General features: G+C 41.2%; 1 protein-coding gene across 26 annotated transcripts in view; it reads left to right on the top strand.

Annotated features, from left to right (window-relative positions):
* The window catches only part of PSD3 (pleckstrin and Sec7 domain containing 3), a 644,089-nt gene that overhangs the window by 466,696 nt on the left and 157,878 nt on the right, over positions 1-19,515 (top strand). The window contains exon 1 of one of the 26 annotated variants that reach the window (XM_070598629.1): positions 14,882-15,255. The exons of the other annotated variants lie outside the window; for them this stretch is intronic. Coding sequence (XP_070454730.1) covers positions 15,097-15,255 — 159 coding nt within the window. The 5' untranslated portion in view covers positions 14,882-15,096. Of the gene's footprint in view, positions 1-14,881; positions 15,256-19,515 lie in introns of those variants that run through there. 26 annotated transcript variants of the gene reach the window in all.

The raw sequence follows: 19,515 nt of genomic DNA, 5'->3' as shown, positions 1-19,515 counted from the left end.
GTCTTTTGATGGGGAAATGAGCCTTTAAATGTTCTTGTTTTATAAAGTGAAGTTTCCTTAAATCCTTATTCTCCAGAGTTCATAAATTTACAAATAGGTAACTATGTATAATGATAAAGTTATAGACCCCTGAACAGCTGCCTAGAAGCTCTTATTCCATCCTGCAGGCCTGCAGGAGGCCTGCTGAATGACCACGTTGTGCTTCTGCTTGGTCTTAGCTCCCACAGCAAATTGCTGATTTTTCTCAAACATAGTTTTCCAGTTATTAGAAGTGTGGCAAAAGCTGTAAGCTGACAGACGTGGGGTGTGGCCTCTCAGCAGCGCTCACGCTGTTTAAGTGGTGCTCTATGTCTTAAGAACACGATCCAAAAGAAAACTGCCATGCTCGAGAAAGGACATTTCATATTATTAATGTAAATATGTACCCTTTTGATGACTCAGTCATGAGGTTCTATAAAATATTCATACTTCTAACAGCCTATTTAATAAATTCTCGTACTTCATGTACCTTTTAAATTATATCTGAGTGATTAAATTTAGGAATCTGTTTTCAAAGGGAAACAGGGAGAGTTGCTGTATTATTATCTGGTTTTTGTTTTTAAAAGATATGTTAAGTTTAATGATAATATGAGAGCCCCAGAAGATGGGTGTTAAATTCAGATCCCATTTCTCCAACTCTCGGCCTAGGAAGATGATACAGGTTTGACTGAAGTAAGAGTCCATCAAATGCCCTTGCAACTGAGGAAGCCTGACATGAAAATTTTCCAGGAATTTTGCTGATTAACTGCTTGTGGGGAAAATTTTATACTTAGGAACAAATTTTAAAAGTGTACCATTTGCCGGCAGGCTTAGTAAAGAAAGGAAGAAGTAAGAGCAGAATCCATAGCTTGATTTTTGTTTTTTAAGGCCTCGTTACAGTTTGTGTAATGTGTAATACTTGGAAGAACCCTGATGAACTTTAAATAATAGAAGTAATTGAAATGCTTCACATGTTGCTTTTCACCCCCTTACACATACCCATTCTCTATCTCAATAAGCTTATCCAAAATTTTCTTACGATTAATTTATCTTTTTTACCATTTGAGTTCCTTTTATTTTTCTCTTATCATCATGCATTGCCCAGGAGTTCTTACATTACCTGAAATTGTCACCAGGAATTATAAACACCTCAGCAAACATTTTCTGAGGAAACTCTCCTTCATGTAGAGTAACTGACCAAGTGAGTAGATTAGTCAACTCACTAAATATGAAGCCACAGTTTTTGCCACGTACCATGAATTGTTGTCACCATGGAAGTAAACTCAAGAGCCAGACGTTGGGTCTTCTTTCTTAACTGTGGCGAGATGTATCAATCTGGGTAGGCTAACTTGCTGTATAGCAAATGATCTCAAATTGTGTAATGGCTCCGACACAGCAGAGGTTTGTTTCTTGCTTATCCGGTTGTCCACGCTAGATATTCCTGGTCACTAGGTTGCTTTCTTCTGTGCAGAAACATAGCCGCCTCTTTCCATTTGAGGCTTCATCATCCGCAGGAACACCCTAACTTCTCTGTGTCTGGCGTGTGAAAGGGAAGGGAGCGTGGAGTAGAGGACAATGGCTCTTAAAAAGCTCGTCCTGGAAGTGGCACGTGTTCCTTCCACTCGCACTCCGTTGACAAACATCTAGCTGCAACCAGAGCTGAGAAACTGCCTCTGAATATTCCCAGCAGCAACTCCATACGATGGAGAGGAAGAGGGATTCTGATTGACAAGCAGCGAGGGATGTCTCTGCTGCACCAGATCATCTTTTCATCCATTTCCTGTTGAGCCTGTTTGAAGGAGGTTTCTTTTTTGGGTCTTCAGATGCTCTCAGATACATTGGTTTTAATATAAACTAGCTATCTTCTTTAATGGTAATTTTAAATGTCAATATTCCTGCATATTTTCTAGGAAAAGCTTTGTTGTTAGTGCCATCAAGTCAATTCTGACTCCCAGCGCCCTTTTGTACAGCAGAATGGAGCACTGCCCCAGTCTTTTGCACCATCCTCTCACCTTCCGGTGCTATATCAGACAATGCTTTGCTGCTATTTGTAGGATTTTCATGGCCACTCTTGTCAGAAGTGGATGTCCAGGTCCTTCTTCCTAGTCTGTCTTAGTCTGGAAGCCCTGCTGAAACCTGTCCACCATGGGTGACCCTGCTGGTATTTGAAATATTGGTGGCAAAACTTCAGCATCACAGCAACACTCAGCTGCCACAGTGTGACAACCAACAGATGGGTGGTGTGGTTCCCTGACCGGGAAAGGGACCCGGGCCTTGGCAGTAAGAATGTTAGATCATAATCGTTAGACCACCAGGGCTGGCTAGAGAGAACTAGTGCTATTTTTTATTGGTACTTATCTCAGATGTTGTTGTTGTTCTCTTCTGTAAGAACCAAAATAAAACCTATCAATCCTAATGAAATAGAAGTATTCGTTAGAAATCAGTACACCTACTTCTGATAAAGAAGCCGCAGAGACATACATCTAGGGTGATGCTTGTATGATATATAGGTGTGTTAGTTTCCTATTGCTGTTGTAACAAATTACCATAAGCTAAATGTCTTCAAACATCAAAAATGTAGTAAGCCCTGCTTCTGTTGTTGTATTTCCTCTGACCCTCCTATTTCTCTCTCATAAAAATCCTTAGGATTCCATTGTGCCCACTGAGATAACCTAGGATAATCTTCCCACCTCGGAACCCATAACTTAATCACATCTTCAAAGTCCTTTTTGCCGTATACAGTAACATATTCACAGAGCAACATAAAAATCTTCTAATCCGGGGATTACAATGCAGACATTTTTGGGGGACAACATTTAGTTTACCTCAATAGATAAATAATGTACAACTTTTTCTCAGGAAAAAGCAGTACAACAATAAGATTAATTTTTGGTTACTTTTCAGAAGACGGTTTGCTCATTAGACTCTACCACTTAGTTTACAAAATGCTGATTCTGGAAGGAACTATAGAGATTGTCTTATCCACCACTTAGACTTCACAGATGAAGAATGCAGGGCCCCTAAAAAATTGAGAGCTTTTGCTGAAGGTCGTTCAGGTCATCAGAGGCAGAGCTTTGGGACCTTCTGCCCATTATTTTTTTTTAAAAAAATAATAAGACTAATACTCTAAGAAGATAAAATGATCCCAAGTCTACTTCTGCTAGCAAAGAAATTATATTTTAGTCCATCATGGACCTCAGACCTCAATAACTATAAATGAAAGAACTATTTCTCTAGACTGTTCTGTAAGTTGCTCTTTTTTAAATAGATCATCAAGGAGACAGGCCTCATATTTGAGAGAAAATATTTTATGATGAACTTTATCAATTGTCATGTAGATTTATTGTTGACTAGAAAGGGAGCGGATAGTAGAAACACTGCAAATTCTCAGATCTCCTAATGAGCCCTTTGTGTTCTGCTCTGCCCCCTTCACCTGCTCTCTCCAGTACTGTGGCCACGGGCCCCATGTGGCAACTGAGCACCTGATACCTGGCTAGTCCAAAGTGAGATGCTCTGTGGGTATGAAATGCACACCAGTTGAAGCAGAAAAAAAAAGTAAAATAGCTCACTAATTTTTTGTATTGGTTGCATGTTGAAATGATAATGTTTTGGATATATCAGGCTAAATAAAATGTACTATTAAAGTTAATTTCACCTGTTTGCTTTTTACTCACTTTAATGAAGTTACTAGAAAATTTTAAGTTATGCGTGTGATTTTCGTTGTATTTCTACTGGACAGGTCTGCCCTAAACTTTTCCTCAGAACTAATGATGTTATGATTTGAGGCTGAATACCTCTCCCTTATCCTAGTCAAAATGAATAAAAGTGGTGGAGCAAGATTTCTTAGAACTGGCTCAATAAAAAGTACATAGTTTTAATTTAAACTTATTTTCACAAACTAGTAAACTCATCATGACTTGATGGGTGATTGTGATACCATATTACTGTAATATAGTAAAACCTTGATAATTCTGGTGGAAAATTACAATTAGTACCTAAATTAAAGAATATTTTAAAAGAAATGCAGTTTTGTTTGCTTATAGGAATGTGTACTAACACAAGCTAAGCAAAGTGCTTAGTGAAATAAGCCACACAGAGTCATGAAAGAGCACAGCTTTCAGGATCTTAGTAGCTTCATCACTGAATTCAAGTCCCTATTGTAGCTGAATGACTTTAGGCAATTCAGCTAACTTCTCTGAAACCTATGTCTAAAATGAGATTAGGAGTATCTACCTAGTAGGGTTTGTCATAAGGATCAAATGAAATAATGTTAGTGAAGTTTCTGGTATCTATGGAGTTCCCTGGGAAGCACACTGTGAGTCAAAGATGAACTTGTAGGGAGTTCATTGGGGAGGGGTCTCCAGATCACCCCAGGGAGGCTGGGGCTGAGGGGGTGCTGTGGAGGAGAGAGGAGAAGGAGTCGCCCTGTGATGCAGTCTCACCTGAGGCCTCAGCGGAGCCTTGTGGAGCTCTGAAACCAAGAGGTGGCCCTTCAGAGCTGCCTTGCAGTGGGGGCAAGGGACTAGGCAGCCACTGACCCAGCGTCAGCTGGAGGTCATCCCTCCCTAGGGGCACTGAACTTGGGCCAGGCAGCTTCTTCAGCTCAGGACAGTTCTCAGGGAGGACGAACGGGTGAGGTGGTATGTGTCCTTCCTTCCTGAAAGGGAATGTGGGCAGCCCAGCACAGGGTCCACCCAGGGATGTTCCTTGCCCGTTCTCTCCTGTCACAAAACCTGCTTCACAATGGAAAATATGCTGTTGTGTCGTGTGAAGTTATCGTAATTTAATTATTTGAATAGTTTCCCATGCTTTCCTGTTACAAACAGTGACATTTTTAAACTCGTCTCCTACAGCATATGTGTAAGAGTTTTTCTAGAGTATAGTTCTGAGAGAAGAACTCCCAGGTCATAAGGTAGACAAAGCCACCTTTACGAGGTCATGCCAGATTGTTTTCCAGAGTGCTTAGTCAGAGGAAGAGCAGAAGAAGTGGGCTAGGACCCCAGGAAGTTTTAATGGTGATGGTCATATTCTATTCACATACTGGGAATGGGGCTTTGAAAGGTGTTTATGTTTTTATTATTATGTTGAATATCTTGCATAAACATTACATATATTATTTTGTATGTATCAGTTATAGCATAATAAAAATGCACCCTAAAAGGGAGTAGATGGAGGTTGTCCATAGTTCTATGGCACCCCTCAGGGGTCTTCTGAAGTACCTAGAAGGAGTCTCACAGTGTGGTTCTGAAGTGTTTGATGTCTTACCCAGCTGTGTTTCTCAGGTATTGTGACAGGAGGCATGAGAGATGCCATTACCTGTGACTCTCTTCCCTCTCGCTTGCACTGTGCTGTCTGCAAGGCTCCTCTGGGGCTGTCAGGTATCAGTACTGTTGTGTCTGCAGCTTCCTCTTGGCGATATTAACATTTAATTTAGATTGTCAGCCTTCCGCTTGCTCGTCAGCCCAAGCTGGGGTCTGCATATCACTGTGATGTTAGCTCTCACCCCCTTTGTTATTGCTGTTCTTTGTAAAGAGGCTCTTTCCTTCTACTGGAGATCTTTACTCTTCTTAGGGGTAGTTTTATCCCCAGAGAATTTGAGAATTGCACAGCCTGGCTCAGGTCCCTTTTTAACGTTATCTGTCTTAGATTCTCTGTTTCCATTTATTGGTCCCTCTTACATAAGAATGCGTATTGGATTGTTTTTCATATCCAAGAGTTAGTAGTATGTATTGGAGGATGCTATAAATTTCTCCCACACACTTGGCCAGCTCTAAGGATCCCTTGAACGAGCACTGCTAACTTGAAAACCATTTCATTTATCAGAATAACTTTAATTTTTATCTAAGTAAGAAGTGAAGGAAGCTTTCATCTAGAAAAGTAACCTCACGTTTTAATTTATTAATTCAGGTTCTGTGGAATATTTTCTCCAGGGACTAGGGGAGCATTGTAGTGGTGGGGACAGATGAGCAGAGGTGGCTGGGGGGTTGGGGTGTGGTGGGAGTGGTGGGAAGGTGTTTAAGGCACAGGGAACAAGCATGTTTTGTTGATTATTTATGATTTGGCGGCTCAGGCTTAAACGGTATCAGGGTCATCTTAATCTTTGTTACTGGAACAAAAGTTTGGCTTGAGCTACTTTATTGTTTGCTTCATGAAACTTGGACAGGAGTACTTTGAGATCTCAAGTCTTCCAGAGCATCAGGATCTAGCTTTACTCTCCAGTTACCACAAATATGTCACTTGCATCTCTAAGTTCCTCCTCTGTCTTTCCTCTCTACTGTCTGCCACAACATTATTTGTAAGAGCCAGGATTCTTGGCTATACAGAAAATGGAAACTGAACCTCGGTAACTTAAGGGTGAAAGGAATTTATTGGAAGGTTGTCAGTTAGTTCACAAAATGGAAGGAGAGGCTATTTGAGAGTCATAGTAGGAACATAGGCTCCAACCAAAGCAGGCAGCCAGCAGAGGAAAGTGCCAAGTTGCATCCATGGGAAAGGTGTGGTTAGGACCTGTAGCTTCCACGTCTGCTGTAACAGGGATGCTCTGTCACTCACCCTGTGTCTTTATATCCCTCCTTTTGGAGCATCAAGCGGCCAAGCTTAGGTCACATGGCCTTTGTTGCCAGCTTGGAGGGACGGGGCCTATGTGTCCCCCTACCTCTGGCACACAGCAAGGGTTTCCCCTAAGTGGGAAGTTGTTCTTGGTGAGGAGCCCCAAATCAGCAAGTGTCCATTGAGTCATGTTTCCCCGTTTTTCATGGACACTTAGAGAATTTAAGTAACTTTTCCCAAATTTCCAGTCAATGATAGAGCTAAGATATGAACATGGGTCTGTTTGGTTCATAGTCATTGTTCTTTACCACTGCCTTAAGTGCTAGTAACCTTGTAGAAGTCACGGTTATGGTCTTGGCCACATGGAAATTTGGATAAGGCAGAGAGTATTAAATAGAAATCTATTGGTTTTATTTAGTTGGTTGGTGTTTTTGAAGGCTGCACATTTCCAGCTGGTCTGGTTCCATGGAAACCCTACAGATGTTGTTAAGGACTCATTTGGGGGGTAGCAGTAATAGAACCAGCAGGTTGGAGGAAATGTGTTTGAAACAGCCCTGTATCCTCCAAACTTCAGAAAGTCTGGCTCAGTTTGAGAACTTGATCATCTGATCCCCTGTGATATATATAGTCTAGCTTTTACCTATTTCAGAATGGGCTAGACTCCTGAATTTGCTCCAAGATTTTTCTAAACCCTTCAGGAATTTACTTGAGGGTCAGCTGGTGCCAGTCCAGACTCCCACCTAGACCATCTTCCCTGGAGGTGACCTTGGGAAACCCTAGAGCACAGCTTTGGTATTACAGGAATTGAAGTTGTTTCTAACTCTCTGTACTCTGTTCTTTCCTTTGATTGGAATTTTGGGGAGACCTTGCTGATTGAGAAGTTAAAATAGCATCCATGTAGTATGGACAGTTTGGTTTACTGTCACTTTGAGAATGAAAGCCGAGGATAAGTTTGGAAAAAAAGAAAATGTCCCCAAATTAACAATGTTTGCAGCTCTTTCTGTGACTGATAGAACCACTGCTACCACTGTTATGCTGCAGTTGCTTAGACTGTTTCCTCTCTCTCCTGTTCATCCTTCGGATCGCATCTCAGCATCACTTCTACTTTCCTCAGGGAAGCCTTGCTAGACTGCTTAAGACCAAGTCAGAAGCTGTTGGAGCTTCTCAGAGTGCCTCGTGCTTCTCTTCATGGCAGGGACACAGTTATTGTTTTACATTTGCTGATGGGATTATTCAGTCATTTACTAGTTACTGATTCTTTGATTACTGTCTGTCTCAGTGTGAACTCAGTGGGAGCAGGAACTGTCTGGTTCTGTTTAGTATTCTACTCCTGATGCTTAACCGCGAGTCGGGGATTGCTGTGGTGACAGAGTGAGACAGGTGTTCCGTCTTTGGCACTACAGAGCTTACGGGCGCTCTTGTGTAGCACCCAGTGTTAACCACTTTTGTTGAAATTAAATATGACTTGAAATTTTTAAGGACTGATAGAAACTGATAAGTAACCCAAACTATTAAGCAAACTGATGAAAGGAGTGGAAAATGAAATTTTGTGGTTTCAGAGGACTTTCTTATAAATGAAAGTGAGGCAGCAAAAAATAATCTCTATGTACAAATCATCTTTTTTGGGAAAAAATGCAGGTTAGGTCATGGACTTTGGTTGGCGTTGTTTCTTAGAGAGTAATTTGTCTTTGAGTGCGAAGCTCCCAACAGGCAGTGACTTCTGACGTGTTTCCTCTGGGACACGGTGCCCGGCATGCATCAGACCCTTAGGGAACGCTTATTCAATTGACACCAAGTGTGTGGGCTTACTGGATTCACTTCTGGTTCAGAATACTTTTCTCGGCACTCTCCATCCCCTCTACAATTATTGATTGCTAACTGGAAGAACAGCTTTTGGGGCTCAGAAATTATACCATTTCTGTGTTTGCATTTTGTCTGTATTTTGTAGAATGAAGAATAGAGTAGAATACCTACTTGCGGCACAGAAAGAAGAATTTATAGTGTCTCAGGTGTACATGACAGGTTTTTCTACCCCTCCAGAAGGCCTAGTAGCTCCGAGACAAGATTTTGTGTTCCTTTTTCATGTGATAGTTTGAAAAGGTTTGAGCTAAATATGACAGTGTCAGTTACAGAATTATGTCTTACGAACACATGCATGCAGTCTTCATTCTGTACTTTCCTGTCCTTCTAAACAGGAAACCTGATGTATGACCCTTGTCTAAACGTCTTACCTGACTAGATTTGGTTTATGAGGGAAAAAGGATGTTTTTTCAAGTTTGAATCTATTTCACGCTTACAGGGTGGTTTTTTTTCCCCTCAAGAATGTTATTTAATTTTAAATGTAAGAAGGTTCTATTTAAAGACTTTTCCCCATCCTGTTGCTTTGTGTGTTTGAGGAACAGATGGAACTACAGCATGTGATAGTACAGGCGAGCTTGGGGACTGCTAGAGCGATGTGGTGTGTCCTCATAGGTTGACTTCCAACTGCCAGTTACTGAAGACAGTGAGTGTTTATTAAAATTGGGCTTAATCTACATTCTGGGTAATGACTTATGAGCCAAGGAAATTTGTAGCCCCACTGCTAGACAAAACTTTTCACTTTGTATCCAGCTGAGATGGATAAAGATAAGCATTGTCGGACCTCTACTGAAAGCGTCAGTGGACAAAAGCAAGAGGCTCTGAAATTTGCCCGTTAGGCTAGGATTGAAGCATAAAGGGGTCAAGGAGCAAGTCCAGTGTCTATTCTGGGAGAAATTGTCTGCATCCTATTTTGGAAAGTAGCGTATAAGGTGTGTCCAACCCCTTAAAGTGGTAGATTGGTGACACATGGCCACAGGGTTCCAGTTTGGACTGATAACACAGATGTCAGGCAGAGGAGCCTGCATGAGGAGGATCAAGATCTAGTCTTGGGGTATAGAGCCCTAGGAGAACCTAGGCTGCCACCACCTGCTGGGGTCAAAATGGGTCCTCAGACTAGAAAAATACCAGCTGGGAAAGCCTGGAAGTCAGGAAAAATAAAGCAGGGAGTATGTTTTTATCTAATTTGTCTATTTTCATTATTTAAAATCATTTGTTGTTTTTGTTTACTCTCAATGACTATCGTAAAGTAGATACTGTTCTCTAGAAGATTAACTCTTCTGTGATTATGTTGCTATATGGGAAGGACTAGCACCCAGAGAACAGAAGGATACAGCCATACCTTACTCCTGCCACGTAAAGGACAGGAAGCTGTCACACATTTTTTTGGATCCCAAGACTAGTTCCTAAGCTATAGGTGGAGCTGATTTTTCAAGTCTCCTGCAGTTATTATATGAGTGGCTGGCCTTCATTTCACTCCTGGAGTCAGTGTCCCCATATTGAATTTTCCATTTCAAGGTAATTATTTCAAGCCTTATTGCATTCTGAAAAGATGTGTGGCTGTGGAATGTTTAGCTTTCAAGAAGCAAATAGCATAGGAGAAAAACAACTTCTACTGGAAATTAGGACACCTGGGCACAAGTCTCAGTTCTGTCACTTATTCGTTATGAGATCATGGAAAAGTCACTTCATGTTTCTGGGTCTCAAGAATCTTCATCTACAAAATGAAGAGATTGAAGGCAATTATTTCTAATGTCCCTTCTAGCTCTACCAGTGAGATTAAGTCCAAATAAATGGCCTAGAAAAGAAATCATTCATTGACCCCTTTATGACAGTAGCACCAGCCTCTGGAAGATGTTGGGCCATGTGACAATCATGGCCAGAAAGCCACGGCGAGCCCCTGACCTCTGTCTCCCAGGTCAGCACTCTGTCACTTTATTCTGTTTCCTACAAGCTGGTGTGATCTAAAGAACCTACAGGGAGCCACGAGATCCTTTCACATTAAATGAAGGTACATCCACCATTCTGTCCTGAAAATAAACTGAAACCAGTTTCCTCTTGCCACTTTACGCCTCTCCCCTCCCCAGCCCTTCCCTGGGTTATGTCAGTTGTACCTCTGGACAGTTGCTATTTACAGTTCTCTTACCACTTTGGCTTCTTTCCAGAGTTCACAACTCAGTCTTCAGCTTTTTCTGCTAATGATTCTGTGACATTTTCTTAGAAAGGAAGGGAGCATCTGTCTAGATACCATTGATGTTCTCCTGTCTATCTCATTTAGGGTCTGCAGCTCTTCAGTTCATTGATATCCCAAAGGCATTCATCATTATAGTTATGGCAGTAGAACTTCCTCTTTTTCCTACTGCCCACCCTGAATGTGGGCTGCCTAAAGTTAGGGGTCCTATTGTGTAGATGTTGTATATGTCCCCAGTACCTGGCACCTGGTAGGCTCACGTGGACAACGTACTAAATTGAATTGGTTTGTCTTGGACTCTGCCTGTGGAGAGGTGCGGGGCGTTTTCTATTGGCCGTTACCTGGGACACTTTTTAGAAGCCTCTTAGGGCGCATGCACTAAATTGTCTTTGGTCAGAGGAAGCGTCAGAAGGCCAACCAGTGATTCCCAGCCTTCCAGTTAATTTCATTTGCAGAATTAAATTTCTCCTACAATTTCTATTTGATGTGGAAGTCACCTTTGTTTTTGGCTAAAGCTCTTATGGAAAGTTATTTTGTCCTTTGAAACAGCTGCTGCTCTCCAGGAGGCCTGTCTTTATTTTGCAGCAAGCTGGGTTTCCCTGCACAGGCTGGCTAACGCCTCTAAAAGTGGTCAAGCCCTCTTGGAGCAGGTTGGGGCAGGACAGGGCCGTCCAGTACGTCTTTGAAGGGATGAGTTTGTGCTGAGTCTATTGGCAAACGCCATATGTACCTAACACCGTGACTATGGGTGATTTGAAATAAGTGTAGGAGGAGGAAAATAAGACTTGCTCAGACAACCATTGGAAAACCATGTTGTTTAAATGTTATTTAAGATGTGATATATTATAGGCATAGTCACTGCATCCTTATTTATGGTAGCAAAGACTGTAATCTAAATGTCCAATAATAATAAGACCCTGATAATAGATGATACATCTGTGTACTAGAATACTATGCAGCTATTAACAAGAGTGAGGTAGCATTATGTGTGCTGATATAGAATGATCGTGATGATAAGGCAAAAAAGCAAGAAACAGAAAGGATACAGATCATGCTGTCGTTTATAGCCCATAGGAGAGAAAGGACACACACACACACACAGCGTGCATGGGTGGATTATCTCTGGAAGGATGCTTAAGAAACTGGCAGTAGTGCTTGTTTCTGGGCAGAGGGACTTGGAAACTGATGTGGGAAGGAATTTTAATTTCACTCCATGCTCTTTTGTACCATTAAGAAAGAAATTCATTGTATAATAACCCTATTCATATTACAGAAAATTATACTGAATTTTCTTAAGAAGGTTAATGACATGAAATGTAATAGAGAATGGAAGCTTACTGTACATTTAAGGAGTTTGTTTATTCAACAAATAGTCATTGAGCTCCTGCTCTCTACCAGAGGCTGGTGTAGGCTCTGAGATGTGGATGACTTCAGAGAGTAATGAGTGCCGTGAAGATGAGGAGATAGCAGTTATGATAGAGAGTGACTGGGTGGGGGCTCTTTTAGGAGGGGTGGCCAGAGAAAGTCCCTTGCCTTCCCTGTCCAGATGTAAGTTTGATTGGAACAGAGACTATAGGGAGGGGCAAAGGAAGCCTATCTCTCTCTGACTGTGAAAAGTTCATTCTAGGTTTAGAAAGGAAAGGACAGTATAAACAGCCGTAGTATGTGGAAGACAGTGTGGTTTGTGGCATGGCCTAAAGTGAGGATTTGAATGCTGGCTCTGTCATAGCTTCCTGAACTCCCTTCTCTCACCTGTAATGTGGGACTGTAATATCTTCTCAGCCCACCTCACAACATCGTCAGGTTGAGAATCAAAATGAGGTTAACAGGGGCTGGCCGGGTGATGCAGCGGTTAAGTGCGCACGTTCCGCTTCGGAGGCCCGGGGTTCACTAGTTTGGATCCCAGGTGTGGACATGGCACCGCTTGGCAAGCCATGCTGTGGCAGGCATCCCACATATAAAATAGAGGAAGATGGGCACGGATGTTAGCTCAGGGCCAGTCTTCCTCAGCAAAAAGAGGAAGATTGGCAGCAGATATTAGCTCAGGGCTAATCTTCCTCAAAAAAAAAAAAAAATGAGGTTAACACGTATTGCTTATGTAAAGTATGAGGTGTTAAACGGATGAAAGTTGTTAATTAGTAATGACATTACAGGAATAATAACGCCAGTTGGGCAGTCTTTGGGTAAAGGTAACATATTTGGATAAAGATAGTGTATTCCTGCTAAACTTCCTAGAAACGAAGTTGTATATCAGATTCCATTTCTCTATGTGCTAGCACATGGTTTTCTTCTTTTCACGTAAGCTCTTTGGTGGGGTAAAGGAAATTAAGTTCATCGGGAGACATATTCTAACTCCTCATCACGGTGACTGGCAAATATCCAAAAGCTGTGTTTCTGTTGAACCAGTGCTCTGCATTTTTGACCAGTCTGAGGCAGGGGGTCGTGTCTCCTGCACAGTACTTCTTGAAGTTTTGTCTTGGTGCTACTGTTAGCTCTTTCGTGGATTCTGCCTCAGGCTTGCTTGTGCTCAGTGGGGATATTTGTCTATAGAGTCATCATGTGCTTAAGTTAGAGCTATGCATATTCTAAATGATCACCTTTATAATCATGTTAGAGTACACCACTTGTTATGTCTTTGGAACATGATTTGTAAAGTATAAAGTCACTGCAGAATTTTTTTAAAAATTTACTTTAAAACAGTTTTTCAATAGCTTCAAATTACCTGGGAAGAAAGGAAAATTTGCCTCAAAGTAGCCAAAATGATGTCAAAGACTGTAAACTCAATGCATTCTTTTTTCTTTTTTTTTTCTTTTGGGGAAGATTAGCCCTGAGCTAACTACTGCCAATCTCCTCTTTTTGCTGAGGAAGACTGGCCCTGAGCTAACATCCATGCCCATCTTCCTCCACCTTATATGTGGGACGCCTAGCACAGCATGGCTTTTGCCAAGTGCTGCCATGTCCACACCCTGGATCCAAACTGGCGGACCCCGGGCCGCCGAGAAGCGGAACATACACACTTAACCGCTGCACCACTGGGCCAGTCCCTCGATGCGTTCTTAAAGGACAGGAGATCCCCAAGATCTTCCAAAACCTATTATCTATTATTATTTTAGACAAAGTTGTACCCAGATTAGTTAATGTCTGTGTTTTGCTTATACCAGGATTGAAGCATCAGGCCCTTCAAAGGTAGGAGATGCAGAGGGAGGGAGTCTAGAGGCGGGCAGGAGGAAGCACCCGCTGTGCAGGTGAAACAAAGCCCCAAGGCCCTTCTGCACACGGGTTGTCATCTTGTCATCAGAGAACAATTCGGATTTGAGGAGTGGATGGGTGGAGGCAGCACCCTCTTCCCAGAATGGCATTTAACAGCCTTCTTTTAAGTGTTGTCATTTCTATTAACACTGAAACCTCCTTCATCTAGAGACTTATGTGGCGAACCCTCTCTCCCCCCTGGATGCCAGATAAGTGAGGCAGTGAAGCCTGAGAATTAGACTCTAAACTAACGCCGTGTGTCAGGAACTAAAATCATCTGATCTAGTAATCTCCAGTTGGTAACTCTTCCTCAGAAGGTTCCCTGGGTTCGTATGCACTGACGGAGCATTTGTAGCTCTCGGGAAAGCTGCTTGCTCCTTGGTGATCAGAGTTGGCTCTTTTGGTCTCACTCTAAGTCATATTTATTAACGTGCTAACGGACCAATCTTTTTTTTAACTTTTCAGTATGATAGGGAGGTAGCTTAACATCTTTATTCTGGATTTCTCATACAAGCTGACACAGTTCATGTTTAAATACCTGGCTGTAGTGGTCTAAGGCTGTAAGATACATTTAATTCTTCAGAAAGGAATATAATTTGAGTTACTGTTAAACAATGTGTGGTCTGGAACAGGAGGGAGAGGAAAGTAAATGACCATGGTCTGCCTTTGTGGCTCCATCCTTTTACTTGCCTGTAATTGATGGAGCCTTTTGATGCCCATTGGTATTTTTTTTCCTTTTGGAAATTTATCCCTGTTTCCACCCCACATGGTATCTAACAGATTACTTGAGACTTATTTGTGGAATCACTATTTTGTTGTTGACATTAATGAGCTTGCTGCACAATATCACAAGAGAAATAGTGTTGCTATTTGGAATGTTAATGAATTGCTTGCCTGGCCAATTGCCATTTGTTCCAGTGTGTGAATATGGGGTGTGTGTGTGTGTGTGTGTGTGTGTGTGTGTAAAAGAGAGACGAGTAGCAGGGGTGGGATTGCATTTTTTTCCTCTTGGCAGCCAGTGACGTGAGCCGTGCCTGGAACAATCAGACTCGCCGCAAACAGGGTAGTTGAAGATGCTGGGGGAGGCTGCCTGGTGTTTCTTAAGCTAACGCGGATCAGGCGCTCAGAGCTGCTCAGGAACAACCCACAGACTTCCTCCAGCATTAGAGTCTTGCAGCGGTTGGAAAGTGCCTTTTTCTTTCTCCAAACCTCTTCCCCAGTCAGCCTTCAGAATGATTGGCGTGAATAGCGTTCAGAGTACCAGCAAGGTGCGAGTGAGGACCTCGGGTTCTGTGAAGTACTCCCGGGAGGATTCTATCCGGCGGCAGTCCCACCGGTCAAAGTCCATGAAAATTTCCAACTCCTCAGAATTTTCTGCTAAGGAGACCAAGGTAAAGAGATACCGTGTTAAACTATGTTAACAATTGTATGTTAGGATAACAAAATTTGATACAGTGTTTGCCAGTGTCTGATGTGCAATGACAGATGGAGAGAGTAAGGTGTATAAAATGGCTCTAAGATAATCAAGTGAAATCAGGTGGCAGGATGGTGCCTGAACTCCACATGCTCAGATGGCTGTGGTGTGGGTCAGTTTTGTGAGGAGCCAGTTTGTGGAAGAGAAGGGTGAAGCAATGCTGAAAATGAGATGATTGTGGAAAGTGCTGGTCGGCACATTGATCTTGTTTTCGGTCTCGGAAAGGTTGCCTTGACAAGTGATTTGTCAGTGCAGTGTATTTTTAGAACATCAGGAATGCAGAGACATTGTATATGATTTTGCCATTCAGTTAATTTCTCTTGCCTTCCCTCCCCTGCTCTCCCCCCAATATGTGGAGCTGACGGACAGTAGTGACCTGGTCCTATAATACTTCATGCTTGTCTTATTCAGAGTTATTAGGCTCAGGTAGATATAATTAGGAAGAATTTCTTCTTTCGTGTTCCTTATATGTGTGCCGATGCTATGCTGCCATTAGCCACTTGTCTTTTCGCGACTGTCTGTGGGATAATGTGGTCTCTGTTCGTATGACATGTGAAGGGAGTGATTACGTCGTGAAATGGGCATTTACTACATGCAACATATTCTTGAGATGCTTCCCACCACCATCTGTGTGAGCAGGGTACTCAGAAACACTCCCACTCCACAGGTTTAAAAATGGAATAATAGAATCATAGGATCACAGAACTCCAGGGCTGGAGATGTAGATGATTATCATGGAGATTCAGAGGTTTGATATTGTGTAGAAAAAGCTTCAGGAGGTGGCTGTCACTGTCATTTCAGTCTTCTCACGGGTTATATAGCCAGACCTGCTGAGAGTGACATTAGGCTTTCACCCTCCCAGTCCGCTTCTATGACATTTACGTTATTGAAAGACTTTGGTAATAACAGTTTCCCCTAAAAATATGGTGGGAGTGGGGGGATGGGGATAAAATACCTTAGTGTGACTTTAAGAAACATGTTGGCTTCCTATCCACCCCTGAGATTATGACACAGTGGGATTTAACCCCATCAATCATTAGCAAATTTTCTAACTAGAATGTCTTCAGATGTAGCTCTGTCCTCCTTAGTATTTTTTTTTTTTAAGCTGTGGCTTTAGGGGAAAACATGTGTCTTCACAGCCCTGTTAATGTGACCTGCATGGGGATGTGCTGGTTTCTGCTGAAACTGTTGTAAGACCTCCTGTGTGTGATGACTACTGTCTCCTGCTAAGATAGACCTTGATGGCTTCTTATATTGTTAAATAACTAAATGCATGTAGGCATGTATGTGATTCTCAACATGAATCTAAAATTGGCTTTTATTAAGAGTGCTAGGGAACATCTTCAGATTTTGTTTTAATGTGGATTATACCCACAGTATGCAGTCAAAGGCATAAAGGAAATTAACAGGTCACCATCAACTACTACCAATTCTGATAATAATTTAAGCTCTGTAATATTAGTGTATTCATTCAGAATTGTGGTTGTCTGTTTTAATGTTGGAATCTGGCATAGATGCCAAATCGAAAGACTTTCTACCATCTTCTCTGGTACACAGCACAGGCTCTCTCATTTGATATGCATCTATCCAAGAAAAAAACCAAGCATTTTTTTGAAACATTGCAAGGAGTGAACAATATAAAAGATCTCTTGTAATCAGTAGGCCATCACATGGTACTTTGGAGATTGTAGTCAATTTTTTTAAATTATATTTTTTGAGGAATATGTGGTCTCTAAGTTCTGGAGTGTGTATTCAAGAGTGTATCCAAGTTCCCAGTATCTCACAAGAGATATTTTTATAGGATTGTGTAGTCATTTAAAATTGAACACTAGAAGTAGCTAATAGAAAATTATTAGAATAGGAAATTAGACAGATTGAACTTAATCTTTCACTAGCCATTTTTCCCTAAATGAGGTAAACTGAATAGTGCTGTAGGCTTGTGCCCTAAATGTAGTGAATTGAATTGTATTATAATTCAGACGTGTATACATACATATCAACACATATTCCTACCCACAGTGTACACATTTTATTCCAGGGGTTAATAATCAGAATTCTCATTCACCATGCTTATATCTAGTAGTACTTTTTTAGCACTTAAAATCAAATCAATGTTTCTTCCCACTAATCATGTAAATAACACTTTTTGATTATCTAACTCTTCATCCAAAATGCAGGATGTCTAATCTAATGATGAGAAGAAAGGATAAAGCACTGTTAACCTTTGATGTGCTTCTGGGTTTAATTTTCATCTCTCTGCAATCCTGGCTCTTTCTGGAATAGGTGTAGTAATTGTTGCCCCTTGTCAGAGAGTTAAAGTTATAACATGTTTTGTATTCCTTGAAAGCTTTCATTTTTCATGTTTCTAACTTCTGTTTGGTTGTCCATTAAAAACATAATGGTTTATTTAGATATTCATCTGTAGTCCTCACTTTTTATCTGGTTTGTTCATTTTTGTTCTTCATTTGAAGCAGGTTTTAAAAGACTTCTGAAAGGATTTGCTACTTTTGCCTTGGATTTTAGCAAAATATCATAAAAGCTTTCCTTGATCTAATCATTTTAAATTAAGAAAATTGAATTTACTAATCTTTTTGGTTCACATTGACATAGTCTAGAGAATATTATTTAAACTACTGAAACAATCTACGTGTTATTTTCTTTAAAACTCGATTCTCTGTGTGGCTTTTTTTTTTCTTTAAAGTGTTTTAAATCCTTTTCTTTAGACCCCTGGATAGAATGTGGCTTTGTCCTTTTCTAGATAACATTGTTTACATCAAATTCTGAAGCAGATAAAATGGGCAGGACATAACTGTCAGTATGTTCAGAAGAATATGCATTTTGTGGTGAACGCATTCATTCTTCAAATGTATTAAGGCGGACGTTGATATAAGCTGTGTATGAGCTAAAGGGCTGATACTGAAAGAGTTTGCAGTGAGACTCCTGGCCGGGAGGGGGCAGTGCAGACCTTCCTGCCGTCAACCCCAGCCGGCTCTGCTCTACCTTGGACAGAGTTAGCATTTTGGAATCAGTTTCTTCAAAGGCAAATACTCCGGAATTTGATGTGTGATATAAGAAGATGTTGATTAAGTTCCAGTTCTGCCAGACATTTTCCATCTCTCCTTTGGATCTAGTTAAACCTCAAACATAAATTATTTTGGTATTGCTTAGTTTTTAACTTGAGTAAGTCAACTATAGGTTTAAAACATAAATCTGTAAAAGTTTGTGTTGATAATGTAGAGGAGGAAGAAATTTTTCTCTGCCCTTCTAGGTGCTGGCTGGTCTAAAGATTAAATTGACATGAGATAGAATAACAGAAGAAAATCAAACAAAGTTTAATAACATGTGTGCATGGGAGAAACCCAGGAACACAGAATAACTTGCCAAAATGGCCAAAGCCACCATCTTAAATAGCATCTTTAGCTAAAGACAAAGGAGGATGTTGGGGTGGTGGTTTGGGACTTTAAAGGGAAGGAAGGCCATTTACATGGAGGTGGAAAAGCAAATGTTTGGTGGACAAAAGTTTGCCATGCCTTGCAGAGACAGTGGGACATGGAGAGGACTTGGATCAAATGGGCCTTGCTTGGTTCCTCCCTGTCTACTACACCTAGTTGATATTATACCACAGATATCTGTGGTGAGAGCTGCTTCCTGGAGCAGGCCTTGTGTCTTAAATTCCTTTAGGGAGTTATCAGGAAGGTCAAAGTTTCTTCCCGAGTCTTTTGTTCTTAAGAATAATCAGCCCCAAATAAGCTTCAAGTTAAAGAGATACATTTTGGAGTGGTAAATTCTGCTTTCCTACAATAATATCACTTTTTTCCTTCCCTGTCTCTTACCATACTGCATTATATATTATAGAGTGGGGAAATCTCAACCCACTGCTTTTTTTTCCTTTATGTTGTTGTTGTGGGTGAATATAACATGAACAGTTGAATCCTTGAGGCATTTTTTGAGGAATAGTATGAGGCCAGAGTTTAAACCAAGAATTCTCTGGTTGGTTATAGTTTGGATTCAAATGAACTGTTTAAAGTTATTATTTAGTAGCGTGGCAAAGAAATCAATTTCTCCAACAGTGAAATTTCAGGGTACCCTGGTACTTTGGGTGATGAAAAATGAAAATGTAGGTCATTTGCTCTCTGTGCCAGGGTGCTGCATTCTGGTGACCTCGCCTAGATTTTAC

The sequence above is a fragment of the Equus przewalskii genome, chromosome 28 (assembly GCF_037783145.1).
Source record: "Equus przewalskii isolate Varuska chromosome 28, EquPr2, whole genome shotgun sequence".
In the NCBI taxonomy this organism is placed as follows: Eukaryota; Metazoa; Chordata; class Mammalia; order Perissodactyla; family Equidae; genus Equus; species Equus przewalskii.
Note: the sequence above shows the minus strand (reverse complement) of the source record. Positions and strands in the feature narration are given on the sequence as shown.